Genomic DNA, 10,198 nt, shown 5'->3' on the forward strand with positions numbered 1-10,198 from the left:
TTCCCCGACTAATATCTCAACTTTCTTGAGATGGATGCTGATTAAAAAGGCGTGCTTGAGAGAATATTTTTAACATTTCATGCATCATTTTTATAAATATATATATTTTAAAAATAACTTGATTCCTTATTTAGCTATTATTTTTATTAATTTACTAAAATCCTGTGCATTATATTATTATTATTTACATTATTTTACTTAAAATATTTCTAATTAATATTTAATTGATTTTAAGCCAAATTGTAGTGTATTATTCTTATTAGCACCCCTCTGTCTTTTAAATTGCTTAAGCCTAAAAATGGTTTAAATAAAAATTTTTGTTTTGTTTTAAGTTTTGTAGATAGCATTACTTTTGATATCATTTTTATGATTTTTTAATTTCATTATAATTCTCTAAATTTTCAGCTTATAAAAAAAACTTTTCACTTTAAAAGTATTAGAAAAAAAAATGGCACCACCAACTGGAGGTAATACTATTTTAATTCCATCTTTGACTAGATTTTTTTAAATCACTATTAAATATTTGATATAGACTTTATTTTGGCTTTGGCATTTTTTTTTTTTGCTTGTTAAAGTTTTAAATATTATTGGTTTATTTAAGATTGTTAAGTAGTTACAAATGACACCTTGTTTATCTTTTCTTTTGGAACTAGCATCCTTAGAATAAATACTCTACATGCACACTTGTGGTTGATCTGCTCACAATTTTATGCAATTACTTTTCCAATACATATAAAGTAATTATAAAAGCAAAATATTTTATGTAGTATTTTTTAGTGTAGAAACTAAACCCACATTTGGTTTGTATTCTAAGGTTCAGAGTCATTTTCAAATCCAATTGCGCCAGCTAACCACAAGGTATCAGAAGAAGAATCTAGGTATTATCTTTTTTGCATAGTTTTTAAATAAATAGTATAGCTTTAGTAAGTTTCATGTTTAAATTTTGATAAGTAAAAAATATGTTTTAGGTTAACAAATGCTGATTTCCGATCTCTGTTAATGACACCTCGGGTAACTCCATCTGTTGCTCCACCAAAATTAAGACCTGGGTATATTTTTCCTTGTATTACAATAATCTGAAAATTTTACATTTATAAAAAATTTTTAATGATTATTAGTTACTGCATTCCTATTCTGAATGATGGTGTATTCTTATCAAAGCTTTTTTATATAAAGAGTTCCAAAAGAGTTTGCTGATGCTGATGATGCATATGCCAAGCGTAGAAAGAAAAAACTTTATTATGCCAAGTTGAAAAAACAAGAGGAAGAGAGGGAAAAAGAACTTAATGCTAAATACAGGAACAGGGTAATTTTTGAACATTTTGCTGTCTCTTGAGAAGACCATTAGAAAACAGCTATTTTTGTGTTACAGTTAGCAGTCTTGTGTTTGTATACTTCCCCTTTGTTTTACATTTTCTCAAATTCATGTTTGATGTAAACAAGCTAGATTTGCTGTTATAGGCTCTAGAGAGGCGCGAAGGTAAAAATGCAGACTATCAGCATAATGATGCACCTGATCTCGCAAAAACTGCAGAATATCGTGCTGTTGCTCCTACTGCTGACCAAGTGTAATATTTTTTTTTGTTAAGTTGTATTAAAGAGTTTTAAAATATTATCCTCTTCAGTATTGTTTTTTTGCACATTAAGCAATCATAAAAAATATCATTTTTATTAATTTTTTTTCTTTTGAATGTGCAAGTATTATGATTTTTTAATTATTATCAATATGTTAAGTCATTAGCAATTCATGATAAATGTTTTCGTCATATTTATAGTTAATATTTTTTTTTAAAGCACGTCTGCTGCAGAAAGACGTCGTTTAGCTATCCAAGAAAGTAAGTTTTTGGGTGGTGATATGGAACACACGCATTTGGTAAAAGGGCTAGATTTTGCTCTCTTGCAGAAGGTAATGTATAAAGAGAAAAAGTTGTTTTTTCAGAATAAATGGATTTAAAGTAAAGGGTGGTGCAAAAGTTTCTTCACAATAAAAAACTCAGTTTCATTTCATTAATGAAAATGACTCTGTAACAGTGATTATTATATTAAAAGTATTTTACCAGTTTGTAAAGAAAATATTTTACCAGTTTGTAAAGAAAATATGAGTAATAAAAAGTAACTCCCTGTACCTAAAAAGGTGACTTTGATGCAAGATTGTGCAAAGTGCCATACATTAAAGACTGAAATGCCATGGATTAATGAGAGCTTCATTATTATGATCGTGAAAGCAGATTAAATTTCATTCCTTCCAAAAAAGTTTTCTGAATTTTTATTTCAAGACACAAGTATGTAGAAACTTTTGTGCCACCCTGTAAGTTTATCTTACAAGTTTTTTGTACTTAATTAAATTAGCACTTTTTTAAAACCCATGATGATGATGATGCAATTTTTTGTTCAGGTTCGTAGTGAAATTGCATCAATTGAAACTTTGCAGCCAAAAGATAGTGAAGAAACAAATGAAGCAGCCAATAAAAAGTAATGTTTAGTATGATTTATGACATTTAAAAAACACTTACCTGCAGTTAGTTGTACTTTGTTCTAAAAATTTTTTAGACCAGAAGATATCACTCAAGGAATTGAGTTTCAGAGTATAACAGGTAAGAATAGTCATTTCTAAAATTTTTTTTCCTTTGAACTGTTTTCCCTACATTGGTTGTGCACTAATGCTTTTTGTGGTTGTATACTTAGGGAGAAAAATTCACAAAGCAGCCGTCAGCAACAAGCCACCTCCAAGAAATGAACTGTTTCTACCAAAACGAATGGTTAGTATATTGAAATATTGTATTTTAGTTAAACCTGCTGATTGCACACAGTTTTATATAAAATTACATGTTTTTTTTTTTGTTTTTTTTTTATTAGGCATATGTGTTTAATTTGGATGATGAGTTAGATGACTCTGATATTCCCACAACATACATACGAAGCAAAGCTGATTGTCCAGCTGTTGAGGTTTTCTCATTTTTTGTATATCTCAGCAATATTTTGTTTCTGAAGTGTTGACTGGAATTTTAAAAGATAAAAAAAAATAAAACCTATTTTTTAAAAATAGAATCAAACAACACTTACAACTAATGACATCGTGATCAATAAATTGACACAAATATTATCCTATTTGCGTCATGGAATGCGAGCAAGTAAAAAGTTTAAGAAAAGAGAAAAAGAGTTAATTAGAGGTAAGTTTGTGTTAAGAGACCTTTGAGCATTGTTGATGATGGGCATTAGAATTGATTGATTTTGTTTGAAAAACTATAAATAGCATAAATGTATGTACAGTGAGAGAAATAAGTATCCGAACAAAAGATTTTTTTATGGAAAATAAACTTTGTCAGGTTTTTTTCGAAAAACATATGTTTTTGATAAATACTTTTATAATTATTCTAAAAGCAAATTTAATCACGATTTTATATAGCAAAAAAATAATCAAAGGTAATTAACTTGCGTTGCTAAAATTTAACGATTCCCGAAGGAGTGTTAAAACTTCAATGAAAAATAATTATCCGAACATGTTGTTTTGTAAATGAAGTTTTGAAATTGATTATTAAAAAAAGTTTTTAAACCAATGGTTTTAGAAATATTGTTGTTTTACAACGAGTAATTTTTAATAATTGACTGATATTTTTTTAAATTCATTTGATTTACCATTGATATCATCAAGTATGGGAGTTAAAACCAAGGAATGGTCCCAAGCTCAGCGCAATTTGGTTATTGACTTGTTCAAGCAAGGTAAAACGTTTAGGTCGATAAATAAAGCGACTGGAATGGCATTAGGAACCATCAGCGATCTGGTTAAAAAGTATAATATGTTTGGATATGTGCAAAATCAGCCCAGATGCGGAGCAAAGCGTAAAACAACATCAAGAATAGATCGACAAATTGTAAAGATGGTGCAAAAAAACCGTTTTTTATCAGCACCAAAAGTGTCAAGCCTCCTTGAGAAAGATTTTGGGTTAAAAGTGAGCTCATGTACTATTCGAAATTGATTGAAAGAAAGTGGATTCAAAGCAAGAGTTCCACACAAGAAACCATCCCTTTCAAAAATCCATCGAAAACGAAGACTTGCATTTGCTAAAAAATATGTAAATATGCCGGTATCATTCTGGAGGAAAGTTTTGTGGACGGACGAGTCAAAATTTAATCTTGTGAAGTCCGATGGAGCTCAAAAAGTTTGGAGAAAAAAAGGGGAAGCATTCACACTCAGTTGTATTCGAGGCACAGTAAAATTTAGTGGAGGCAATGTTATGGTATGGGGATCGATGGCTTGGAACGGAACAGGAAAACTGGAGTTTATTGATGGAATTATGGACTCTGAGGTTTATGTTAAAATTCTCAATAAAAATCTTCTGGCTTCAACTAAAAAACTGCGATTAGGAAAGCATTTTATCTTCCAACAAGACAATGACCCTAAACATACGTCAAAGAAAGCAAAAGAGTTTTTCATCCAAAAGCAAATTGAGTTACTTGAATGGCCTGCGCAAAGTCCAGATCTCAATCCAATTGAACATCTCTGGGCAATTCTGGATAAAAAATGTGGCACACGATGTCTAAAAAGAAAAGAAGATTTAAAAATCATGCTCCAAGAAGCTTGGGCTGATATCGACTCAGATACGACAAAGAAATTAGTTGAATCGATGCCATGTCAACTTGGAGAAGTCATAAAAGCTAAAGGCGGTCCAACTCGATATTAAAAAGTCAAAAAAATAATTACTCGGAGAAACGTTAATCTTTAAGCCTTAATCTTTAAAATTTTGTTTGGATACTTATTTAATGCTAAAAAATTGCATAGTTTAAATGTATCTTAATTTTTTATCAATTAAATATTATTATTGATATTTTTTTTTTGCATATTGAATTCGTAATAAAATTTTCTTTCAGAATAATCATTTCTTTTATTTCTATAAAGTTTTTTTTTTCGAAAAAAACCTGACAAAGTTTATTTTCCATAAAAAAATCTTTTGTTCGGATACTTATTTCTCTCACTGTATATAGATGGCATAAAAGTGTGTGTGTATAAAAATCTCTATTACATCATTATTCTCTAACCTATGATTTTCTTTAGCAGGCAAAGATCCTCGGTCTGAAGACAGGTAATTTTTTCTTAAGATGAAGATTAATTTGTACATTGAAATATTAAAAGGTTATCATTGCTTCTCATGATTTTTTATATTTAGTATATATGGAGACATTGGTGATTATGATAGTTCCACGGTAAATAAGGGTGAGGATAGCCAAGTTGGTGGGAAGAACTCACAATCAAATTACTTTAGTGGTAAAAAAGATGAGGTCATTATTTTTATTTCAAGTTGTTTGTTCTTTTTTTTTTTTTAAGCAGATTTTTAGTTTTGAGAATTGAAATCATACAACTTTTTTTTAGGAAACAACTTTTAATAAAACAGGTGACGTTTTATTTTTTATTATATTTTATTTTATTGTAAAATGTAACAAACGTTAATTATAAAAATTTATAGAATAAGCAGTGCAAGGAATGTTGTAACTATTTTAATTGCTTGATAAATTTTTTTAAAAACTGTTTGCTTTTTGATTCATTTAAAAAGTAGTTACATCTTAATCTGAAAAGTGTTTTCATCTTGATCTACCGAGAAGTGTTTCTGTCTTTATTCATTTAAAAGTTGTTTGTATCTTGATTCATTTTACATATTCTAGATACGAATGTGAAGGATTTTGTCAAAAATATTGCTATGAAATATGGCTCAAAGGTGATTGTTTGTGTGACTTTTATATTTGATTTTTATTACAGTTTTTTTTTATGTTTTCTTATGATCGCTGTTCTTATTGTTGTCATTATGTTAAATCTTAATATGTATTAAGTCTGCTCCCTCTACGTGGAATGAAGCATCTGGAAATGACAATCAACGTGACAAGAAAAAGTAAGATCGTTGTTTTTCTTGCTTACTGTTTTGTTTTTCTTTCTGAGTTTCTTAACGTTTTAACATTTTCTCAGATCAAAGCGTAAGGAAGAAGAATTGGATAGTTACGCTGAGTGCTATCCAGGGTATGTGGATTTTTATTTTAAAACAAATTCTTGTGACTTATATGTAGCTAGAACTTTTCAATTCCATAAGTTACTTATTGTTGAAGTCATAATGGAAGGTTATTTTTTCTTAGAGCTGCAGAGATGGCTGACGCTGTTGACGACAGTGATGATGATGCTGATTATTCCAAAATGGATATGGTTATTACATTTTCATAAGTTTGAAAAAATCTTTTTCTTTGAGTTTTAATTTTAAAAAAATTAATTCTTTTAATCGCCATACATAATATTAACAGTTGCGTGGATATTTAATATAATTATACAAGCAAAAATTTGTTACTTTTTCATTATTTCAGGGAAACAAGAAAGGCCCGGTAAAACGCTGGGATTTCGATAATGACGATGATTATAATAAATATATGGAAAACAGAGTTGCAATGCCCAAGTAAAATATTTTTCACTCGCTGGCAAATTGAATTAGCAGCGCTGAAAATTTTTATTACTTCTGGAGCTTTTTTGCATCTTTTAGAGCCGCATTTCAGTTCGGCATCAAAATGCACGAAGGACGTAAAACGAGAACGCGACCTGGTAAACAGACTGAAAAGCAGAAATTGGACCGAGAGTGGCAACAGATTAGCAGTGTAAGAATTTTGAATTTAATCAGATATAAGAGATATGCATCTTGCGTTAAGACCAATTACCATATTAATTGCTTTGATCGCGCTGGTGGCAAATTTTTCACACAAACGTTGGGTGTGCTGAATGTTCGCTCTACCTTTTGCGTTCAAAGTAATTAAAATGAATAGGCCAAACCATAACTTGAAAAATACGTTGTCCAATTCCTCAAAAACTACGGACTAAAAATTCAGAAAAACTTTTTTTTTTTTTGGTTAGTACAAAGTTTTAGATAATTTAAGTGTTGTACAGTTTTCGTGATGGTAATCTTTTATTTTTAATTTTTCTTAGCTTATCGCTAAAAGAAAGAGCGGAGACGGCGGACCGTAAGGATTCTCTCTTTTTTTTTTTTTTTTTTTTTTTTTTTTACGATACGGATTTGCTTTGTTTGCTTGTTACAAACATTTTGGTTTATGCGAATAAAATGGTTATCTCTTTTTTTGATAGACCAATCGGGAAGAAACATAAAGATTATTGAAGAAACTAAAAGAGAAAAAACGTGACCATTATTGATGGTAATTTAATATACAAACGTTTTCATCCTTTGCAAGCCGTTCGATTTAATTTAGTAACTCTTGCATTTGGAATTCTGAGTATAAATTAAATTTTTTATTGTAACAAATCTCAAAGGATAAAGTTTAGTATTCCTTGATCTTAAGGACCAACTTTATTGACTTGTCTGTCGGTTGTGGATATTCTTCATATTGGCGCATCCACAGTTTACATCTGATTGTAATTCCTTTGCGAAAGCAAATAAAACCATCGAAAATAAGAATTCTTCCTCGAATAATATTATGATGTCAACATTGTTTGTTGTAATACATGTAGGCGAATATAATGCCCTAATGTCCTTATTTCCTTAATACAATTTTACTTGGTGAGAGCCTTTGTGAGTTTCTCTTTCTTTTTGATCCTTTCGTTTTGCTTCCTTTCTTTTTAATTGGATCCGTAGTTTCGCTCTTCGTATTTTTTATTGAGGTTTCTGCATTAGTATTCTCCGGTTCGTTGGGTTCTTCATCGCTGCTGTCGGGAAACGACTTTAATTTTTTCGCTTCTTTTTTTGTGCTTTTTGCATCATCATCATCTCCGGATCCTTCATTGTTTTTTCTCTCTTTCACTTTTTTGATAACCAACGGATTTTCTCGCTCTGCTTGAAGCTGCTTTGCAGATTTGTCAGTTTCTTCTGCAGATTCTTTGAAACTCAGTTGAACGCATCGCTTATTCTCTGGATCCCTAGGGAAAAAATGACTTATCGATAAATATTTGTGAATGAACGAATGGCGACCAACTATCCTTTAATAATATAGTAATTATAAAAGCTTATAAAAACAAATCAACTTTAAAAAACTCACCCAACATTTGCACATTTCAAACCTCTTTTGCATGGGTTTTCATCTGAATCGGATTTTTTATTTGTAGTAGTTAGAAAGAATCCAAAACCCTCATATTTTTCCCCACAAATAGAACCTTCTCCTAAAGCTGGTACACAAACACGCTTGTCGTCAGTGTAAGGAACGCATCTTGCATCACCACTGCAGAACTCAGAGCGGTTACAAAATGTACCTAAACGTTAACACCGGTGGAAAAAAAATTTTCTTCCAAAATATTCGTTTCAACTTAGATATTTAATTCTCTTATGTTGATGAACTTACCGGCATCTCCCTGTGAAGCCAAGTTGCATCTTCCCCATACACATAAAAGAGGTGATCTGCATTGATCGGGCAATGCGCATTCGCTACCAGCTTTCAATTGTCTTCGACATTTACCTGACAATTGGTCACAAAATTTTTGTGGTGGGCATTTCTTGCATTTTTTCTATAGCAACAACAATAACAACAAAACTCTAACAGAAAACTTGCAAAATCAGCTTAATTGGATGAGAATTTTTTAAATAAAAACTAAGTTAAACCTGCTCAAAAAATTTCTTAGAATGACCCTCAAGCAGACCGATGATGTCTCCTCCAAAGTTAAAATCTTTAACTTTACTAGTTCCATTTACAGTTTTGTTCGATTTAATTTCTTTCACCGCCTCAGAAATATAAGATGACCAACCTGGTCCAAATTTCTTAATTTCTGTGATTTTATACCCATCTAAACAAAATAATAATAATTATAAAAAATAATTCGAAAAACTGACGTAATTCATAGTATAATTTTTTAGAATCGAGTATAATAAAAGCGTCTCCTTTATCTCGAGTTTTAGTAATAATTACCCTTTTCATATGTTTTGTTTTTTGTCTTTGTTGTTTTGTCTTTTGCGTCAAAAGTTGGGAAGTTTGGCATATTCCAACTGAAACTGTAATCTGGCATTTGAAAAGCATCTTCCGATGTACCAAAATTGGATTGGTCATAACTTGGCTCTCCGAAAGAATAACTGTCACTATGGTAATCGTTACTTGGCCAACGCATACTATACCAAGGGGAAATTTTATTCCAGAAATTGTAAGGCATTATTCCAGGTAAACTGTCCAGGATATTAATATTTGTAAAAGGTAAGCGGAAGGCGCTCCCGCAAGTCACAAAAACGCATATACAAACAATTTTCAACATTGTTACAAACGCTTGTAGGAATCTTGCATAAATTGAAGTTCGTCGCAAATTATTACGTACTATTTCTCACATGTTTCGCGAATCGACAGTGCCTATAAACTAATGGTGCGTATAATGAGCCACTAGGTTAAATACCATTGGCTTGTTCTGAAGTAAGTTTCAGCGTCTACTCTATCATAGTGGGAATAAATGTTTTTTCTACAATTCAACCATATAATTCTAAGTTTAAAAAACTCACAAGCGAAACGCTTGCAAGCTTTTTACACTAAAATTTTATGGTTGAATACTGGTTTTAATACTGAGCCTATAAAACTAAAGTCTTCAAATACCAAGTCGTACACCACGTTGTTTATATTGCATATTTCACATCCAGATGTGTAAAATATGCAATTTAAACGATGGAAAAACTTTTTGTTAGAACAACGCAGATATTTGTTTATTTTAATCATTTACTTTACATTAACTAATGCAACAACCAAAGTCAAAGCCGATTTCTTTTTTGTATTATATTACTGCATTCTAAGTATCTAAGAAATGCAAAGGATGTTTACTTTTTCAGAGAAAACAAGTACCGTATTATAAAGTATAAACACTGTACACACAACTGGTATTACTTTAGAGTCAACACTCGCTCAACAGATTCAATATCATTTCCAGAAAATTAATTAAGTTATGCCGAACAGGATTAGTGCCGCGATTAAACGAATAAGAGGTTTCCGATATGGTTAGATTTCTACAATAGCTATTTTGCTGCGACTGAAGTTTAACTAAATACATTTCGGCAGTGGTATTAGTTGTTGATCTTTTTTACATATTCGGTATTAATCTTGTTAGCAACAGATTCGGCATTGTCCTCTTTCGGCACAAATCGGCGAAATTCCATTATAATTGTGATAAATGACGTCTGATGAAAGCCAAATGACGTCCTTGGTGTTGACAACTTATTAAAAATGAAAAAAATAAGCTGCAGTCCAAATGGTGAATGTA

The 10,198-nt window shown here is 30.8% G+C and overlaps 2 protein-coding genes across 5 annotated transcripts; one reads left to right on the plus strand and one right to left on the minus strand.

Annotated features, from left to right (window-relative positions):
• Nucleotides 1–326: 326 nt before the first annotated feature.
• On the plus strand, nt 327–7,297 carry LOC145181604 (protein Red-like). Of its 4 annotated transcripts, none has more exons than XM_090080270.1 (22): nt 327–467; nt 815–878; nt 969–1,049; nt 1,177–1,306; nt 1,462–1,568; nt 1,795–1,906; nt 2,396–2,472; nt 2,551–2,594; nt 2,686–2,759; nt 2,857–2,946; nt 3,047–3,170; nt 5,054–5,081; nt 5,166–5,277; nt 5,369–5,390; nt 5,659–5,711; nt 5,824–5,882; nt 5,957–6,007; nt 6,121–6,187; nt 6,343–6,431; nt 6,516–6,627; nt 6,953–6,987; nt 7,109–7,297. In XM_090080270.1, exons 1-22 carry the CDS (start codon nt 449–451, stop codon nt 7,137–7,139), a joined length of 1,581 nt encoding a protein of 526 aa, XP_089936396.1. In that variant the 5' UTR covers nt 327–448; the 3' UTR covers nt 7,140–7,297. The 4 variants fall into 4 exon arrangements, with proteins under 4 accessions (XP_089936396.1, XP_089936398.1, XP_089936397.1 ...); XM_090080272.1 differs by having other exon boundaries at nt 5,057–5,081; XM_090080271.1 differs by lacking the exon at nt 5,369–5,390 and having other exon boundaries at nt 5,166–5,296.
• Nucleotides 7,146–10,113, minus strand: LOC145181632 (uncharacterized). The gene is made up of 5 exons (XM_080056770.2): nt 8,875–10,113; nt 8,571–8,752; nt 8,314–8,476; nt 8,014–8,224; nt 7,146–7,894 (listed from the first exon to the last, which is right to left on the minus strand). The coding sequence occupies exons 1-5, from the start codon at nt 9,209–9,211 to the stop codon at nt 7,513–7,515; spliced, it is 1,275 nt and encodes a 424-aa protein (XP_079912896.2). The 5' UTR covers nt 9,212–10,113; the 3' UTR covers nt 7,146–7,512.
• Between the last annotated feature and the right edge of the window lie 85 nt (nt 10,114–10,198).

This window comes from Hydra viridissima, unplaced genomic scaffold (assembly GCF_058129835.1).
Source record: "Hydra viridissima isolate aposymbiotic clone 2 unplaced genomic scaffold, HvirCarnegie_v1 scaffold_2, whole genome shotgun sequence".
Taxonomy (NCBI): Eukaryota; Metazoa; Cnidaria; class Hydrozoa; order Anthoathecata; family Hydridae; genus Hydra; species Hydra viridissima.

Excerpts from the sequence above, each read along its gene's own strand:
- LOC145181604 (XM_090080270.1), top strand. Across the intron at positions 879-968 it reads GTATCAGAAGAAGAATCTAG|GTTAACAAATGCTGATTTCC; the intron begins GTATTATCTTTT and ends AATATGTTTTAG. Across the intron at positions 6,008-6,120 it reads TACGCTGAGTGCTATCCAGG|AGCTGCAGAGATGGCTGACG; the intron begins GTATGTGGATTT and ends ATTTTTTCTTAG.
- LOC145181632 (XM_080056770.2), bottom strand. The coding sequence starts at position 9,211 with ATGTTGAAAATTGTTTGTATATGCGTTTTTGTGACTTGCGGGAGCGCC. Across the intron at positions 8,753-8,874 it reads AAACAAAACATATGAAAAGG|ATGGGTATAAAATCACAGAA; the intron begins GTAATTATTACT and ends TATTTTGTTTAG. Across the intron at positions 8,477-8,570 it reads CTAAGAAATTTTTTGAGCAG|AAAAAATGCAAGAAATGCCC; the intron begins GTTTAACTTAGT and ends TTGTTGCTATAG.